Here is a 20,293-nt window from a genome sequence, read left to right on the forward strand (position 1 = left end):
AGATTACGTTACTTTAATTCTACACAAAGACATTCTTTGCCTTTCTATTAACCTCCTTGATGGTCATTTTGAAATTGTGAAACTAAAAAAATCGGTAATGGAAACACGTGAATTTCGAAGAAAAACTCAAAAAAAAAGTTTATACGCTCGCTTGAGGTGATTTTTCATACGAATCAACAAAGCAATAATTGACAGAACTGCAACGGAAACACTTTTTCCGCATTTAGGTCACATGACTTGACGTAAAATGAGATTTTCAAATACCTGGGCAAGTGTGACGTCGGGAATACAGCAGTATCATATGCACTACCTGGTGACCCAACACAAATGTTCCTGAAGATGAATCTGTCGTCAACGGCCACCTGCAAAACAACAGATGTCCCGCCACTCGGTGCACACATATGTGAGTCGTCGATTGCTCCATACACCTGAGGTGTTTGTGTCCATCCTAGCTACGCTGCGAAATCTGCCGCGCCTCGTCCACATCATGTAAAGTCAAGCATTACCTCATTAGTTTGGAGCATATGGCCTGAGTGACAACACCCCATACAGACACATCGCGTTGGATATGCGCTTCTTGTTCGGGCCTGGCTCCCTCGTGTAGGATAAGGCAGGGGACACATCGCAACAGAAAATGTTGAGCTGCTCATCCTAAAATTTTATACCCACGGCTCCTCAGTAAAACCACTGCGGATGATTTCAAAGAAAACCCTAATACGTGCCATGTGTAGGGAGTTCGCCTTCTCTTTATTGTATTCACTCGTTCTCGTCGCCTCCGAATAAAAATGAACACGGCGATTGTAGACGCAATTGCAGTAACAGAACCAACATCTATCATATCGGTAACCGTTTTTAATTTCGGGTGATAAAAGAAACTTTTTTTTCACATAGAATCACTCAATGGAAACAGAGACAATTTGCTTCTGCGTTTTGTAGGCATTTCAGAAGCGTCGGTTCTGTTTTGCGCAGAACTGAAATGGAAGCGCGGCCACTGACTCAAACTACCTTAACTATGATAAGTTTTCTAAAAAAAAAGTGACTGCATCAACTTAAACGTATCTTTGATTTTAAAACTATTCAAAACAATTGTGTGGAACTACCGTTTGTTATTCAGGTGTTTGGCTTCTACAGGTTGGCTTTTGTGCGCTTAATAGTATCACCTTGCACACGGAGGCAGGCTAAAAAAAAGAAAATAAATGTACTTATTAATGTTATTGTGTTTTTTTACGTTATAATCAGCTAATGCACTAAGATATTTGTATATTAGATTTACGCATTTGGTTTAGATACTAGTAAACTAATTCGATTAAATGGAAATACCGTAGGAAACACTAATTTTATTAATTAGATTTAACAACTCTTTTCGTAAAATCTTCCGGTAATAACAACAGATGAGAAGGTTAGAGTCACACATTTGTTTTATATTAGAATTACTTATTTCAATGAAGTAGATATATAGGTGTCAAAATTTTAACAAGTAGATCAAGCGAGTATGCTTTTTTTCAGCGCAGAATAAGATCTCCTGAACCATACAGGGGAAACCAAGTTGATAAAATTAAATTGTGAAATCGAAACTGTTAAATATTCAACTTTTTGAGGCAAGTGAATTAGAGTTCAAAGTTCTTTCGTAACTATACCTACAGTGAACGCAGTCAATTTTGAATTTGACGTTTAGTCTCAGCTCCGTCCAGCATATTGCAGTCTGTGCTGACGCTTTTGCTCAGAATTGGTTTAAGCGCCCGCAACCTAAAACTGAAGCGTTCGGTAAAGACTGGATGGATGAGTTACATTGTACTTAATCACATTTTCTACTCTTCTGTAGATCAGTTTTCCTTTTATTTAACGTAGATCTGTGTTTAATATAATGATTTATTTAATTAAAAACCGTTTTATGAGTTTCTAAAGTTATGGAGGCGAATCTAGTCACATACGGTCTGCAATAATCCCTAGACAGTAAATTCTAACGTTTAGTCACGTCAATATATTACGTTCGTTGATTATTTCAACGTTTCACAGAATTACTAGAGGTTTGAGAGCGAGGATGAGAGTTTACGTGTTCGCTAAGCTCGTCTCAAGTAACCAACACCTCAGTCATGAAGCTGGCAGTTCGGTCTCGTTTTAACGGAAGGAATAGACGTAGGGATACTAAAACGCGTGGATATGGACAGTCACGGGCTTCCTGGTGTACACGCCGTTGTAAACTACGACGCCTCCTTTTTTTAGAGCAACAGGGCGTCTCTGTTTCTCTGTCGCTGTCAAATTACATAAAGTACAAGTAGTGGATTAGGCAGCACCTCTGCACAGGGAGCTCCCTTAAGGCTGCTGAGCCCGGGGCGACAAGATGAGCGCCAGCGCAGCGCTTGAATTTAAGGAGCTCGGAGGGGAACAGGATTCGGACAGCGAGGACCTCGATAGCTTGAAAGCGCTCACGGAGAAGCTGAAACTGCAGACTCGTCGACCTTCATATCTGGAGTGGGAGGCGAAAGTGCAGAGCCAGCCATGGGTCGCCAGAGACAGAAAAGTCGGGCGTCCCGGGAGAGCGGACGGAGCGCAGATCAGGAGGAGCGCCCTGGAGGATCCGGAGGTGACAATCCGAAACATCTGCGGCTTCGAAACCATAGATCATGCGCTGGACTGGTTACGGAAGGAGCTGGTGAGTACGTGCACGTTACTGCCTGTCTTTATTGAGATATTAATGAGTTAGGCTTCCAAAGTTATTGATTAGAGCGCTGCTGCCTGAGGCAACTGATCTTCACACTTGGTGATCTAAATATGTGAAGAGACCGATCAATTTTTACGCATTCTTAATATAATGTGTGCGTTAAACTCCAGTGGGTATTGCACGTTTTTATATAGTGCAGGTAACTTCATTAATGCTTAATGAGCTCACACATCTGTACATGTCGCATCCAGAGCAGCCGTCTGGCCACACCAGTCAAACCTGTACACCTGAAGGCAGTTTGTGAAAGAGTGCCAGAAGACTCGGATCAGTCACACCACCAACGTGGAGATCCTTCCGTTTTAAAGAGCACCGATCCCTAGAGTGACTTTTCGGAAAACTTTCCTCAGACATAAAAGAAGTGATTCAACCACTCAGGAAACAACTTTGGCCAACAGTATATTTTGTAACCCACGGGAAATTGTTTCCATCAAGGAAACAATAATACATGTATTTATATAGCGCCTTTCCCATGCTCAAGGCACTTACAGAATATAATAAAGAACGGCAGCGTATACAGTATATAGCATTGTACAAACCAGATAAATAAATAAAGAAGATTAAGACAGTGAATTCTGTAGCCCAAGGCTATCCATCCTTCAGCCCAAATTCCAGCCTCTTCTTCTCCTCACCTATCTGGCCGCTTCAGTCCTGTTCCGGTTTATTTTTTTAAATTTTATATGCTAAAGAGGAATGTCTCAAGTGCCCTTCTTTTATAGATCAATCATAGCATTTTGATTTGGTTGCCACACACAGTCCAGTGTTGGCTCCCACTTTGTGCTGAATGTTGCCATGCCACAGATCAGTGGATTACAGAATGAATGGATGGATGGATTTTGATGTAAATTCCAGGAGCATTATGCTTAAGCAAGTGGAATATTTGTTACTGAGTGTGTGCAGAGTTTTTGTGTTTTTAATTAATTCACTAGGCACTTGCATATTAATTCTTCTCTTTACAATATACAGCGTGTCTTGTAAACTTAATCCGCTTGGCAGGGACAACTTTTTTCTTTCTTTTTTTTTTCAGCAGCATTTTGTTTCCTTGAAGTATTGTGGTGACAGGCGCATTGAAAAACAATACAAATGTATGCAGTCTGCAGGTTTTATTTCAAGCTACAGCACACCCTCTTGCATCAGATTTCTTTTCAGGACTAAGCAGTTAATCTTTAGACATGTCTGATCATCTGAAAAATAGTAAATTGCACATACATCCCTTTGTTTTTCTCTTTCTTGTATATATATATATATATATATATATATATATATATATATATATATATATATATATATATATATATATATATATATATACACTAGCTGTGCTATCTGTATGAGACAGGATTAAGTCTAAGCAATCAGTAGAGACCTTGGTGTTAACTTTTGCAGTACACCATCTACAAAGTTTTGTGATATACCATCTCTTGGAATGACAGTTGCAATTCATTTTATTACTACAACTGTTTGTGATGTGCCATCATTTGGAATGACAGAAACATAGCAACCAGATGGACACGCAAATACGCAGACTCTTGTCCTTTTATTAAGGTGTGCTATACATCCAAGACAGGTTGAAACCCAAGTGTTCAATGCAGGCCTCAAAGTTAATGTTTGTAGTGCAGCAGCTACAAATGTTTGTGATGTACCATCTGTTGGAATGCGAATGGAATTCATTTTATTACTGCACATGTCAGTGATGTGCCATCTGTTGGAATGACTGAGACATAACAACTGAACGGACACACAGATACACAGACATACAGACTCTTGTCCTTTTATTAAGGTGGACCAGCTCTGCTATACATTTCCTAATTAATCAATGTAGACCTTGTGTTAACATTTGCATTGCACTATATACAAATGTTTGTGATGCACCATCTAATGTAATGACAAATGCAATGCATTTTATTACTACAGATATATGTGATGCGCCCTCTGTTGGAATGACATTGACATAGCAATCGGATGAACACAGACACATAGACGCTTGCTTACTACCTGTGCTACCCGTCTAAAATGGATGCTGCCTCATTGGTCCCACATCTTGGGTTCAGATCTCATGCCTGGTTGATCATATGCATTTGGATCTTCTCCCTGTATCTCTGTTTGTTTGTGTGTGTGTGTGTTGCAGGCTACGTAATGGACTGGCTGCCTGTCCAGTGTTGTTTCTCCCCTTAGACTCTGCGCTGCCAGGATAGGCTCAGACCCCCTTCAGGTTTGTGAATGGTGTTATATTACATTCCATCATGCTTGGGCTTATGTATAAAACATGGCAGGCAGCTATTGTTGCCTGTAAATAAGGTAAGCATAGCAAGACAGTGAGGCTTCAGTAATCAAAAAACAAAGTTGATTATTTGGATGCCTTTGAAAGAATCTCCAGAGACGAAAACAAGTCAGTTTCATGAAGAACGGTGTCTAACATTGAATTCAAAATGGTGCTGTCACCAGCTAAAACAGTAGTTCTTAGAAATGCATACTCTTAAAGTGCTAGAGGTTCAAGGACTGGCAAAGTCAAGCAATTCTAAATAAAATGATTTCAGTGTAGAAAAGCAGCAGGTAGTTTTGTCACAAATGGCACATGGACAAGACTGCAGTGCAGTGCACAAACTCCTCATCATGCGGTATGGATACCTAGAACTGGAGAAATGTGACAAGTCTGACAACTAATTCTTCATTGTTCCCTGTGGATACTAAACTTGTATTTGTAATATGGTGAATGGTGGATGAATGTATGTATGTGTATCACACAGTAGCTTGCAAGTCCAAGTGCTTGTCTCTGTCATTCCTGTAATTATGGAAGGTGCCACTTTCTGCCATGCTTATGGTGTAAGGCCAGCGTGAATAGCACCGTAATGATCTCCTTTATCTAACAATGAAGTATTCCATTTCATCCCTTCAATATGATAATATCTCGGTCTCTGTTAAATGGTGAATTGTCTCTGTTTTATGGTGAATTATTTTTGAGAAGGTGTGATCCACTTCCATTTAACATGCTGAGAGGACTTGCATGCTTTTTCATGCAGATGTCCATATTCTAGTAAATTCTAGACCACTGCTAAGTCCAGGAGACCCCATAGCTTCAGCTTTTAATTCCAAACATGTTTTACAATCTGTGGTTTATTTTACTTATAACTGATCTCAGTGTTTAAATAGCTGGTATTTTTTTTCTTCTTCTTCTAATCTGCATTTAGAAAAGAGCAGTAGTGTTAGATTTGCTTGCATAAGAAATTTAGGATTATTATTTCTGGCATAGTTTTAAGTCCCAAACTCTCTTTTGTCATTTTTTGTTTTTTCATCCGTTCCTGTGTATTTGTCTCTCTTACTGTCTCATAATAATGACAAATAACATTGAGCAGAGCATAGAGAGAGAGATTGGAAAGCACTGTTCTAAACAATGTCTCTTATAAAGGGGTTATGGTTGCTACGAAGTGGCAAATGGCCAGCTTTAATTTTAGCACCTTTCCAATGTCAGTTTGTACAAATGATTACAGGCAGAGGTTAAGTGACTTAGTCATGGTTACAGATGAGTGAAACAGGCAAACTTCACTAAAATTATTTGGAAAATGCACATATATATATAGGGTGGCATGGTGGCGCAGTTAGGAGACCCGGGTTCGCTTCCCGGGTCCTCCCTGCGTGGAGTTTGCATGTTCTCCCCGTGTCTGCGTGGCTTTCCTCCGGGTACTCCGGTTTACTCCCACAGTCCAAAGACATGCAGCTTAGGTGCATTGGTGTTTCTAAATTGTCCCTAGTGTGTGCTTGGTGTGTGTGTGTTTCACTGCGGTGGGATGGCGCCCTGCCCGGGGTTTGTTTCCTGCCTTGCGCCCTGTGCTGGCTGGAATTGGCTCCAGCAGATCCCTGTAGCTAGGATATAGCGGGTTAGATAATGGATGGATGGATATATATATATATATAGTATAAAAAGATGCTATATAGGCTCCTGACCCAACACAGACTCACACTGGAGGCATGTGTAAAACCAAGAACTTTTTATTTTTCTTCACCTGTGGGGCACATCTTCCCCGTGATCCCCACAGGCACAACACAGTCCCACAAGTAAAAAACAAACACTGTTCTTCTGCACCACCACTCCTCCTCCAAGCTTTGTCCTCCTCCTCCCCCCGACTCTGGCCATTGAGTGGTGGCTGCTGGCCCCTTTTATGTATATTTTATGTATATTTTGTAAAGTACTTTTATTACTATTTGGTTTGTTATTATTTTCTCTCTTCTTGTCTTTTTAAATCTTATTCCTCACACTGAGTCGACTGCACCTTCAATTTCGTTGTTCCTTTGTAAAAGTGACAATGACAATAAAGATCTATCTATCTATCTATCTATCTATCTATCTATCTATCTATCTATCTATCTATCTATCTATCTATCTATCTATCTATCTATCTATCTATCTATCTATCTATCTATCTATCTATCTTATAGTCCACCTGGAAGTGCTCCAGGTGGTTGACTGTCGAGTTCCGGGTGAGGTGAATATACAGCCCATACGGGCTCAGGCGTCCCAGCTGCAGCACCCCCTGGCAGCGCCTATGGGACCCAACAGGGCTGCACCCAATTCCAATTCCCATGGAGCCCTGCGGGAAACCGAGGCACCGCTCCAACCCAGGGGGGCGGCCATCTAGCATCCAGGGGGAGGTATTGCACAGTCCATAGCTGCTCCTCCTGAACATATAGCGAAGGGGCGTCCCGGCCGAGCATGAACCCCAGCCGTCTGCCACAATATATATATATATATATATATATATATATATATATATATATATATATATATATATATATATATGGTAACCACTAGGGGGTGCCACTGAGCTCCAAACCACAGACACAGTAATACGTTTTTAGAATAAAATAAGGTATTTTTATTCTTCACAAGCACCTCTTCACAATCCTCCAATAATCACCACAGCAAGAATCCAAATAAATGCCCCAATTCTTCCTCCTCGCTACCCCCAGTTGAGTGTTGTCCACTGCCTCCTGACTCTGACTTAATGTTGTGAGGAAGCAGGCTCTCTTTTATGCCGGACCTGGGAGTGCTTCTGGTGCCATGCTATGTCTTCCAGGAAACATTTCCAGGCCATAGGTAAAGTAGGGGGGGGGGGGTCCTCCCCCGAACAGCACCCCCAATTGGCATGTAGGAACCCCAGCAGGGTTGCATTTCCAGACTCCATATCCCAAGCACCCCTGCAGGATTTCCAACTGGGTTGCCATGTGAGGACCGCTGCCACCTGAAACTGCTCCCTATTCCTGACTATTACTGGTCTGTCCATTAATTTATACTGGCCAGATACAAAGTTATTTTCTTGTCCAGCCAGCCAGTTCATCTGTCTTTCATCTCCGGCCTCCCGTCCAGGTGATTGATCCTCTTCTTCTCTGGTTGGGATGCCCCCGTTCCCATAATATATATATGCTAGAGTGGTGTGCCATCCTGGCCGCCTATGGAGGGCAAATATCCTCCCCCCCACCTGATAGCTCATTTTGCTAGCTATTGGTCCACGGGTATATTCCAGCATGGTCAAAACTCTGGTTTTGAGATTTATTTATAGTTATAGCAAATGCCAAAACTATTGGAAATTGTCATCTATGCAAGAATGACTGGTAACTTGCTGAAGTATCACCAGTATCTAACTTAATATGTGGAAGGAATATGACTTCTCCTGCATGATCACCAGTCATGATTTTGCAAGCAAGATTGTGCAGTTTTACAATTTGTAAGCGTGTGTCATTATATAGGCTTTATTTGTCGACTGCTAACACACAACTGAACTACTACACTTCTCAGTGGAGTTGATGCATATAATGTATATTGTTTCATGCATGCATGTTAAATTGATTGTATTGACATGAGAGTATCATTGTTGTATTCTCCTACTGAAGATGAAAAAAATGATATATAGATGTACATTATATGACGTACAGTTTTGAAGAAAAATGAGCATTTCATGAAAATATGAAAATGTTGCATTATTTCACCAATCTTTTTATGTATAGAGAGTAGATATACAGTATATATATTCGTCCACCACCTCCTGACTGACTCCCCGGTGCAGATGAGATGGCGTCTTTTAAACCAGACCTGGGAGTACTTCCGGGGCTCAAAGCATTGCACATCGGGGGCACTTTCAGGCCAGGCAGAAGTCTCCACAAACGTAGGGACAGCATTCCCCTGCAGCTCCCCCTGGACTCCAAAAGGACTGCCTGTCAAGACTACAGCTGCCAATATGACTTGCAGGGTTACAAATGGGAGTTCCACAGAAGGGATGCTGCCACCCTGTGTAGAGAGGTGATACATGGCCCCTTGGAAAGCAGCCTACCTCTGTCTTTCTATTATGGCCTCCCGATCGGGAAAGGTAGCAGCAACCAACCTGGCCGGGATAACTGTGCTTCCAGGTTGGGTACGGAATTACCCTTGATTCCCATCGAGATCCCAGTCCTCCCACTCTAACATTTGCAATGCATCCATCCATCCATCCATTTTCCAACCCGCTGAATCCGAACACAGGGTCACAGGGGTCTGCTGGAGCCAATCCCAGCCAACATAGGGCGCAAAGCAGGGAACCAATCCCGGGCAGGGTGCCAACCCACCACAAGACACGCACCACCTAACCTGCAGGTCTTTGGACTGTGGGAGGAAACTGGAGCGCCCGGAGGAAACCCACGCAGACACGGGGAGAACATGCAAACTCCACGCAGGGAGGACCCGGGAAGCAAACCCAGGTCCCCAGGTCTCCCAACTGCGAGGCAGCAGCGCTACCCACTGTGCCACCGTGCCGCCCATATTATATTATATCATATTATATTATTTACACACCCATACAAATACAAATGAATGTATACTGTATACATAGTGTTCAGTATAGTCAATAGCTGTTCATGATAAAACATTCAAATATGTCTATACACATCTCAGAAACAATAAATTTGAACAAAAAAAGAGACAAGAATGCTGACTTCTATCTTTTGAAGAAATGGGAAGTCTCAGATGTCCAGGGCGTGCCATGCGTGATGATTCTTTAGGTTGTATTTTATAATGGCACATAATAAATACTTTAACATATTATTCACTCGGTGCATTATAATCCTTTTTCCCAAAGGTTTGTCATTCAGTAACATATTGTTTGTACAAACTCTGATTACCTGCGTTTCCAGAGGGCAGTGACACGTGTTTGCTTTGGTTAAACTGTATCCTCTTTTGTGTTTCAGTTCTTTCAAGCCTGTAGAAGGAGACAAAATATTCAGACAGGAATGGACAGTCTCTTCAAATCTGACTGGCTCGCGCTCTCTTGGACAAGAAATGCTATGCATGTTTGCATGAGGGTGCTGCCACCCCTGAAGAAAGATGAGGTCACATTGATTAGATAAAAAGAGCAAGAGTCATATCATCTTCTTGTTTATGAAGACATTTGGTTCAAAGGTTTCAGTTCTTATGGCCTGCTGTTATTTGCATTATAGTCTAGGCTTTGCACTTTAGTAGCCCTCACTGGCTTCTGTGACAAGTACCTATTTTGAGTTATATTTGCCTAACATTTCTGCCAGATTTCCTTGGCATTTCACATCATGTGCTCAAGTCAATTATAATTGTAGTAATATTCAAGAAACAGCTTTTCATTTTAACTATGAGAAAGCATAATTATCTGCAAATGGGTTAAACTGTAATGCTGTACCTTTAAAACTGTGGCATGTATTTAAGTGACATCTTTACTGATAATAGAAGTGAAATTGAAATTCTTATGTTTTACTTGGGCATTTGGTGATTTCCAAAAATAGCCCACTACTTGAAATAAGCCCAGTGTCGTGAGCCTAAACCATTGTACGCCCCAGGCAGGAATTCCACACCCTGGTTTTAGTCTTTACTATCAGTGAGGTGAAGGACAGAAATGAATAATTTGGAAATTATTCACTCATATATTTTCTGTCCATTCTAATGCAGAATTGCAGAGACTGTCCATCCCACGATCCACTCATACCCATTAACGCGGGACAAACTGAATCATTAGTGGCAAAATTTGTACTTCTTTGAGGCGTGTAAGGAAAGCAGGATTCAGTGAAAATCGTCTAGGATCTGAAAAATTTGCTCAGTAACTGGGAGGCAGCAGCATTAAATCACTATACTGCCAGGCCGCTGCACTGATTTCCAAATATAACACACTGCATGAAAAAAAGCCAAGTCGACATCATCTGACTGCTAGTTGTTTCCTTAATTTTGTCTAAGAATTATCACCTTACCTCTTTCTTGTTTATAAACAGCATATGTTTTTAGGGGAAACGGCGCTTATCTGAGGAATTTTGGCAGCTTTCAGAAGATAGCAACACTTTTGTTATTACTTCCAAAGGGGTTTCCTGTTCTAATTCATCCATCCTTTCTTGATCCCGAGTTTGTCTATTAAAAGTTAACAGGGAGTCAGTGTCTAACCCAGTAGTATGAGGATCAGGGTTGAAATTAGCCCTGGACAGGATGCCAGGCCACTGCAGGGCACGCTCACATACAACCCTACGGGTCAACTATCTACTTCGCTTACATAAGTGGCTTTCACATCTTTCTATGTTTTACACTGCCTTTTTCATATCGGTCTATTGTCATGCCCCGATGCTCACAGCCATGGGCATCAACCTGTTTTATCCTCAGTCATTGACTTACATGATCAAATGCGCAAGCTGCTTTTTCATTCTGAATATACCTCGATGAAGTGCACTAAAATTGGTAAAACTCAATTAAGTTAAACATCCCACGACATGACTTATAACGTACCCCAACCCAGAAACTTTAAATTTACATGGCTGAGACAATTTATGAGCCTGACCCTTGATGAATCTGGAAGCCGTGGGTGCGCAGCCATGGAACACTGCACTATAAAAACTCCTAATCACTAAAATTCTCCCACCCCTAAAACCACCAAGACAGGAGAAATGAACAATACGAGTAAAACCACTGTTCAGTCCATTGTCCCTTCATTTGTTTTCACCAACAAAATCCTCCATCCCTGCAGGGTGAGAAATGGCGTACTTCTGTCATCTGGCGCTGTCCATCCATCCCACTACTGCCACCATAATGTGATGTCTCAATGCCCACAGCCATGGGCATCAACTTCTTTTAGTCAGCTGCTTAAACCAGCTGACGTCAGCTCATTAAGCTCTGTACTGCATCCTCAGTTGCGCAGTCACACACGTGAGCGGCCTTTAATTAAAACTCATGACTTGAAACATCTGTCTTTCATTTATATAGTGGCTTTCACATCTGTTAGTTATATAATGCCATATATATGAATAATGCAGTGCGTTTCCCAGCCGTCTCACTTATAACCTGCCTTTCAGAGTCATTCCCCTGAATAAATAAGAGGTGTGCTTCAATCTCTACATCTGTGGAGTCTGGGTGTCACAAGCCACAGGGGTCAGCAGTTCTGTATTTTAATACGATTGTTTATCATGGCGGGCGGCACAGTGGCGCAGTGCCTTGCAGTAAGGAGATCTGGGTTTGCTTCCCGGTGTGGAGTTTGCATGCTCTCCCCGTGTCTGTGTGGGTTTCCTCTCACAGTCCAAAGACATGCAGGTTAGGTGCATTGGCGATCCTGAATTGTCCCTAGTGTGTGCTTGGTGTGTGTGTGTGTGTGTGTGTGCCCTGTGGTGGGTTGACGCCCTGCCCTGGGTTTGTTCCTGCCTTGTGCCATGTGCTGGCTGGGATTGGCTCCAGCAGACCCCCATGACCTTGTGTTAGGATATAGCGGGTTGGAAAATGACTGACTGACTGTTTATCATGGCAGCAGAGAATGGTGACAGGATGCATGTTGGTAGGACATGCAAGTAGTGACCTACCTGCTTAGTGTTATTGACTACTGTGTGATGGAATTTAGGAGACAAACAGAGCGACTCTAGAAAACATGAGAGACCAACCAGTAGAATCACTAAGCACCGTGCCACCATGCTACTCCAATGATATCCTAAATCTTTAATGTCATAAGCACTGGAAGGATAGCATTAATCTGGGAATTGACAGTAATGAAAATATCGTTGTGTTCTGTTACAGAGAGCAATGCAAGTACAGGACAACCAGCTTGCTCGGCAGCTGATTAAACTGCGCAGCGAGATCCACCGGCTCAAAGTGGAGCAGATCTGCCATCGGCACAAGGAAATGCTGGATGATGCCACCTATGGACTGGAGGAATGTGAGGAAGACTCCGATCTGCTGTGTGACATCCCTCTCAAGGCTGCCTTTTCCCTCTCTACCCCCCTCAAACACATTGGGGTCACTAAGATGAACATTAACTCTCGCAGGTTTTCCCTTTGCTGATGCCAGGAATGTCCAAGGAGGTCACGACGGTTTGTCAGAATGACTGCCAAAGCATTTTTATTATTCGAGTATTCCCAGTGCCAGCACGCTATGACAATGAGAAGTCAAGGCTAATGGACGTCTTGCAAGTTGCACCACTTTCAGCTCTTCTGAGCCCCTCAAGCTTTTAACTGCTTGTGGTTTCCCATTTATGTTTGGGTTCATATGACCAAAATAGGAGGTAGTCCCTATTTGTACTGTATCAGTGATTTTTGAGATATTTGTATATTAATGAATGAAATGGCACTGTACAAAAAAGTAAAAGAAATATACCTTTATTGAAATATGTAACTGTTGCAACTTTTCTACATTGTGGTCTGAATTAAATATCGGTAAACACTATTTTTCAAGGTCTGTTAGTGTTCTAAATTAAGTGAACCCTGATTAGAAAGCACGTCACTAAATGGCATGGCGTGGAGCGATGGAATAATGATATGGTTGTTAAGGGGATTATGAGAAAACAAATGTCACAATTGCTAATTGTTGACACTACGGGAGCTCCTGTGAAAAAGCCCTGATAATGACAAGAGCTCAGCACAGCCTCCTCCTTGTGGCACATGACATTTGTGTGAGCTCCGGCCTTACGGCAGCTTTGCAAATCTCAATAGGGTTTCTGGTCACATCCTGGACAACCACAGTGCAGTCTTACCTGGCGACAATCATTATTAGCGATGGCATTTGCGTCCCCGCTGACCACAATTACTTCTTCATGTGCACTGCTGGTTTTATGAGATTAAGTGCAAAGACTTTGAAATGACCCTGAGTGTGCCAAATCAGGTGATAGTTTCTGGATGGGTAATTAAGGGATTTTAAATGACAAGGCCTAAACAGCAAAAAAGTGAATTAATTATCAACAGTAATGCTTTTAAAACTTTAAAAAAGTACAAAAGATTTTTATTGGGATTAACTAGAAACTGTGAATCTATGCCCTGCAATGAATTGGCACCCCATCAAAGCTACTATAATCAGAGTGACTTCCAGCCATCTTGAATTGAATTAGATAGAGGGATTGTTCTTGTACACAATGGCACAGTATTTAGTGCTGCGGCCTTGAAGCTGCCAGGTTTGTTTGAAATGTTGACCGCGGCCATATCTATGTGTATGTTCTCCCGGTTTCTCTTTGGGTATGCTTCCCTCATCACACATACTGTGACCCAGTATGAGTAAGTGGCTACTGCAATGGACCGGCATCCCATCCCTGCTTTGTGCCAGATGCTGCCTGTTGTGTAACAAAGTCACAGAAAGATGAACAGAGTGTAAGGCCTCCTGAATGATCCTCAAAAGCAGGCCAGGACTTTCTCTGGCCTTTCGAGAAGTGGCCTTACTCTAGGCAGCCAGCTCCTAACTTCTATTGGCAGGCTGTGGCCTACACAGACCAAAAAAACGGGAGCTGATTTTAAAAGTTCAAAAATGCCTTACAGTTATGATTATTGTTATAAGGAGAAGGAAAACCATCAAAAATCCTGGCTGCACAAAAATAATTCTCACTAAAGAAAATTTGATGAAAAGTGAAATTCAAAAACTATGATTCAGAATGCAAACCTCAAAATGAGTTCTTTGCCAGCTAAATTCAAAAGACAAATATTATTCTCTAAGCAAAAACAAAAAAAAACAGAGCTAACATGAAAGAACCTAACAAGATCTAAACTCAATGAACCAACAGCCACAAGCTCACAGAGCTGTAGGGATAAGGACACTAAATGAAACAAATGCCAGCCCACCCTTGGAGAGACTGATCAGCCTTTTTATAGTGCCTGGTGCACTCAAGATGACTAATTACAGTACTTGGAATCTGTTGTCCAATTAGGGCCCACAATTGGTGCCACTAGAAGCCCATAAGGAGCCCAAGGTGGCTGCAAGGGGCCCTCGGTGTCCAGAGTATGTACCCCTTGAGTTACTAAAACAGTGCTCCTCAGTGTACATAGCATGGACCTTGGGGCAAAGTCTTGGAACACACAGTGATTGAATTACATAGGTGGCGCCCCTCTGTTTCCATTCTGAGCATTCAGTGTTATTATACTTCAAGGACCCTTGGTTTCAGTCCCCCTCACTGTCTGGAGCAACCCTTAGTGTCTGGATTATGCTCCCCTTAACTTTCATAATTGGTACCCCTCAGGTGATGATGCCCTAGATGACCGCCTATGTTGCCTAATGGATTGACCAGCACTGCCCATACTCCACCACCAAAATAAAAGACATCTGGTGGAAAAGTCAGTAAAATAACAGAAAGCAATTAACAAAAGGATAAAGTACAAAAAATACAAGATGCTAAATTTATGGGCAAGACATGAGAGAAGAACCATAACACCTCTGGCTTGATAAGACAATTCCCACAAAAATCTTTATAAATCAGCAATTTATTTAAGTAAAACTGAAAAAGCACAGCAAGAAGCCAAGGCAAAATAAGGGCAAACAGTATCTGCTTAAAACGACAATCTAAAACGAATAAATCACAAAATGTAATCCAGGAACTATAATCTCAAAAAAGGGCAAAATATCAAGGATCCAGAAGAAACAAAAGAAAGCAACACTAACAAAAAAGCTGTGAATGAACTTAGTGAATCACAGCTGAGACCCTCTCTCTGACCTCAAAATAAAAAAAGAGCGATGGCCCATCAGCAGTGACGTCAGGGTGGCCCTGCCTCCTGAGGTTCCATCCACAAAATGCAAGGAATGGAGGAGCATTCAAAGATGTGTAACACAAATACTAAAAAAACAAACATAACAACATTAATAATGAAAATGAACACATGCCAGGGAATAAACCCTGGCTGTAGCACAACATTGTCAAAATATGTTTTGGTCCTCACAACCGTGTACTGAAGGACACAAGTTTGAGAGTGAGTTAATGGACTGTTGATAGTGTGTGGTCTGAGGGATGTTATGCTTAAACTATATAGTGTACTACTGAGACTGCATCTGAAGAGCTGTGAGTTGTTCTGGTCACCACACTTCAAAAAAGACATAGTGCCGCAAGAAGCCGTGCAAGGGAGTGGAACCAAATGCATCCCAGGACTAAAAGTGTGTCCTACTCCAACAGCTTCAGGGTATTAAACCTCCTTAGTCTCAAGTTAAAGAGGCTGCATGAGGACTTAATTCAGGTGCTCAAATTCCCAAGGTGTCAATAAAGCGGATCCCATAGAATTCCTTCAGCTAAATCACAAATTACATACTTGAGACTGAAGACTAAAGCCAAGAAGTCCTTTTTCATGGAAAACGCTGTGGGAATTTGAAATTACCAAGTCATGTAAGTGGAAGGAGAAACCTTTTAAAAAGTGTCTGGATGAGATATTGGGAGAAACTTAGATATTAGCTAAAGAAGCTTGATGGACTGAATGGGCTCTCCTCGTTTATCAGATTTCTTATGTTCTTATGTGGAACATTTAAACCTTTAAAGACTTACAACTGACCTTCTATGTTAAGAAAAGAAAAGAGTATATCAAAAGCTAAGCCATTAGCACTTCCAGCTTCAGAATTGACCACAGCATTACATCTGCATCTCCACGTGGGTAATCATCTTTGGTAGTATGGAATGACCAGAACCTTAGGCAGTAGGGCAGCAAGTGGAACAGTTAATATGAAAACAGCCAAACAGAATCCCTATATAATGTCAGTGCCATTTTAAAGTTATGAATCATAAGTGATATAAGTATAAGCTCACAGGTAAATGCAATTGTAAACTTCACAAATTACTAATATAATGCAGGCAAGAGCAGATTTCTCATAAAAGCAGTCAATGTATTCATCCATGTTTAAGTGAAGTCACTGAGTTATCTTACAGGCCCATGCCTGCAGATGCGGGCCAAATGTACTTAACATAGAAACTTATTGCTGGATGACATCCTTAGTCAGCTAATATCCTCCTGGTACAAAGCCGATTAGTTCACCTGTCTAAACAGATCTGCCCTCATGATACTTTTCTGGAATCTGAATGCAATTACAATGAGCTTCGTAAACATGCATGTAAGGCTAAGGCATCCAGACACGACAGGCGGCTGACTCTCCAGTGCTAGTGTCATGCTGATGAAGAGGACAGAACTCATTATGCTTTTCTTTTCCCTGACAAAATCATTCTGCCAACTGCACAATTTCTAATCTTGTCTATTCTGCTGGAAAAACAGTGTGACACCTACTATTGATCCTTTGAATGCCTTCACTAGAGGTGCCCATCACCTTTTTTTCCTTGTTCTTTAGAGCACATTTTATTAGTGTACTGCATGTTTATCAGCAGGCTAGACATTGTTAGGCTTGCAATGTGATGGGCCATAGAGGATGTAGCAGGGCATCAGGTCCAATCTGGAATTGTATACAAGAGGGGCTGCCACTGAGGAGGGGCTGGCGCTTGAAAAGGAAGTTTGACTGGAATGACCCATATTGTGATTCCTATATAATGAAAGAACTATCACTGGAAGACAGTAAGTCATGAGGGTAATTATTTCAGGAGGTATAGAAGTGGCAGCATCTCCCTGGAGGTGAAAAATAATTACAGTATATAGAGCTTTGCTATAGCAATACACAGTCCCATTCTGTTTTTCACACATTTTGGTGGAATTACCCAAACATCACCTGGCCTATTAAGTGCTGTACATACTGGGCTCTTCTTATTAACTCCTGGAGAAAAGAACTGGTATGCTAAATCAGTGCTTCTCAAACTACTTTCTTACAAGACCACCTAAGTCAAAACAAAGCTCTTTATGGACCCCTTCTCCTCTCAATAAAATAACTTAAAGAAAAACAAACTGAGGAACAATTCTATGGGAGTGGTAATCAGCCTTGGGTACCTCCTGGTGTAAAACTAACCCTGTTTGAATAGGTCTGTGAGCACATTGACTTACTTTTGTACTGCATCTAAGCTCTGGGGCAGGGCACATAACCTCATGAAAATATGAGGGAACCACAGAGAAGAAAAGGGGTGTCTCTACCAGGAAGGGAAATTAAAGAGTAGCTCATCCTAACCTCCTAGGAACTCCAGGTCCTCACATCCCTCAAGACTATCGCCTTCAGTTTCTAGGATTATGAAACCACACTAGTTTTGGCCCTGCACTGGGGTCAGCTAAACAGATCATGTCAAAATGAAGCCTGTGCTTTGTGTTAGATAGCATTCCATCCATCTCAGCCGCAAAACATTGTCAGCGTTATGTTTTGTCCAACAGAATTGTAGTGTCGAAGCACACACCTTACATGTACGGTGACCTCCATAATGTTCTGGACAAAGACACATTTTCCATGATTTACCCCTTGTATGAAAGTAATTCTCATACGAGACAAAAATAAGAAAAGTTGGGGAATTGTCCCCGTATAATGTCCAGCAATCTTCAAACAAAAAGTTGCAAGAAATGTTGATCAAAAGCATAACAATTGATGACACATGATAGTTGAAGGTGGTATTTATACAAAATGGCAACTGGATGAAAGTAGTGGTGGAAATAACGTCATAACTGTGTGACCGGAAATGACGTCATCATGAGGCAGCCGGGAGTGATGTCATCAGAATGTGACTGAAAGTGATGCCATCAGATAGGACCGGAAGTGGTGTCATCAAGGAGCTCCCGGAAAGTAACATTGTTCTTGGGAATTGAAGGTGGAAATGATGAATCGGAAGAGGAGCCATTTTAGGAGTCCAGGAGAGTCAGTGAGTGAGTTTGCTTATTGTTTTTTCTTTGTCAATTCTGGTGAAAAAAGGAGAGAGGTGTTAATACCCAATACAACCCCTTTGTCTCATTATCTTTCACTTATCACTGGACCTGTTGGCTGCCTCCTAAACGCACGTGTATGACACCCCTCTGCTCCAAAGTTTGTAATTATGAATCAAACAATTCAGATACGAATAAAGTGCACATTGCAGACTTTCATTTAAGGGTATGTGCATACATTTCCATCCCACTATGTAGAATTGACAACACTTTTTCTGCATGGTCCCCCCATTTTAGGGCTTCATAATGTTCAGGACACAGCACTGGTCAGTATATTAAAGCAGTCGTATTTAGTACTTTGTTGTATATCCCTTCCATTACAATGAGTACTTGAAGTCTGCGAATCTTAAACATCACCAGGTTCTGAGTATCTTCTCTGGTGATGCTTTTCCAAGTCTCAAATGCAACTCCTGCTTGTTTTGGAGACTTGTCTCCTTCAGTTTTCTCTTCAATTACATTTAAATCAGGTGACTGGCTTGGCCATTCAAGAATTTTCCACTTTTTAGCTCTGAAAAACTCCTATGTTGCCTTAGCTGTAAATTTGAGATCATTATCTTGTAAGATGATGCGTTGTCCAATGAGTTTGAAGGCATTTCCTGGAACTTGAGCAGAAACAATGTTTCTACACATCTCAGAATTCACTGCGCCATTGCTGTCAGCTGTTACATCATCAATGAAGATAAGTGTGCCAGTAGATGTGTCAGCCATACTTGCCCAAGCCATAATATCCCCACTGCCATGTTTAATAGAGTAGATGGTATGCTTTGGATGTTGGGCAGTTCCTTTTTGTCTCCACACTTTGCTGTTGTCATCACTCTGATGCAGGTTCATCTTTGTCTTGTCTGCCCACAATACCTTTTTCCAGAATTCTGCAGGCTCTTTAAAATACATTTTCACAAACTGTAATCTGGCCATCCTGTTTTTGTGGCTAACTAGTGGTTTGCATCTTGCCCTGTGGCCTCTGTATGTCTGCTCACGAAGTCTTCTTTGGATAGTCGTCTCTGACACATACACATCTGCCTCCTGAGGACTGTTTCTCTTCAGTTGGAAGAGAGTTTGGGGCCTTTTCTTTACCATGATTCTCCTGTTATCAGCAGTGGATGTCTTCCTTGGCCTACCAGTCCCTTTGTGATTACAGAGCTCACCAGTAATTGTTCTTTCTTCTTAATGATATTCTGCACGGTTGGTTTAGGTAATTCTAACGTTTTCTCAATGGCTGTAATGGTTTTATTGTTGTTTTTCAGCCTCATAATGGCTTCTTTGACTTTCATTGGCACAGCTCTTGTCCTCATGTTGAACAATGGCAACTACAGACTCTAAAGGGTAGAAGCAAGCCCAGGTATCTTATGGCTACACTGATGAAGCAATGAAACATATCTGAGCAATCACAAACACCCATGATACCAATTGTTCTAAATATTATGGTGCCCTGAAATGGGAGATCATATATACAAAGTGTTGTCATTTCTGCATGGTGTGACAGAAATATATGCAAATCCCCTTAAATGAAAGTCTGCAATGTGCTATTTAATCACATCTTTATTGTTT

At 41.6% G+C, this 20,293-nt stretch overlaps 2 protein-coding genes across 2 annotated transcripts in view; both read left to right on the forward strand.

Annotated features, from left to right (window-relative positions):
• The window catches only part of eif3i (eukaryotic translation initiation factor 3, subunit I), a 342,432-nt gene that overhangs the window by 109,261 nt on the left and 212,878 nt on the right, over window positions 1-20,293 (forward strand). The window lies entirely within an intron of this gene.
• fam167b (family with sequence similarity 167 member B) lies at window positions 1,696-13,394 on the forward strand. Its single transcript, XM_028819220.2, has 2 exons — window positions 1,696-2,653; window positions 12,750-13,394. The coding sequence occupies exons 1-2, from the start codon at window positions 2,342-2,344 to the stop codon at window positions 13,011-13,013; spliced, it is 576 nt and encodes a 191-aa protein (XP_028675053.1). The 5' UTR covers window positions 1,696-2,341; the 3' UTR covers window positions 13,014-13,394.

The sequence above is a fragment of the Erpetoichthys calabaricus genome, chromosome 14 (genome assembly GCF_900747795.2).
Source record: "Erpetoichthys calabaricus chromosome 14, fErpCal1.3, whole genome shotgun sequence".
Taxonomy (NCBI): Eukaryota; Metazoa; Chordata; class Cladistia; order Polypteriformes; family Polypteridae; genus Erpetoichthys; species Erpetoichthys calabaricus.

Coding starts and splice junctions, on each gene's coding strand:
- fam167b (XM_028819220.2), top strand. CDS start 2,342: ATGAGCGCCAGCGCAGCGCTTGAATTTAAGGAGCTCGGAGGGGAACAG. Junction 2,654..12,749: donor ACTGGTTACGGAAGGAGCTG/GTGAGTACGTGC, acceptor GTTCTGTTACAG/AGAGCAATGCAAGTACAGGA.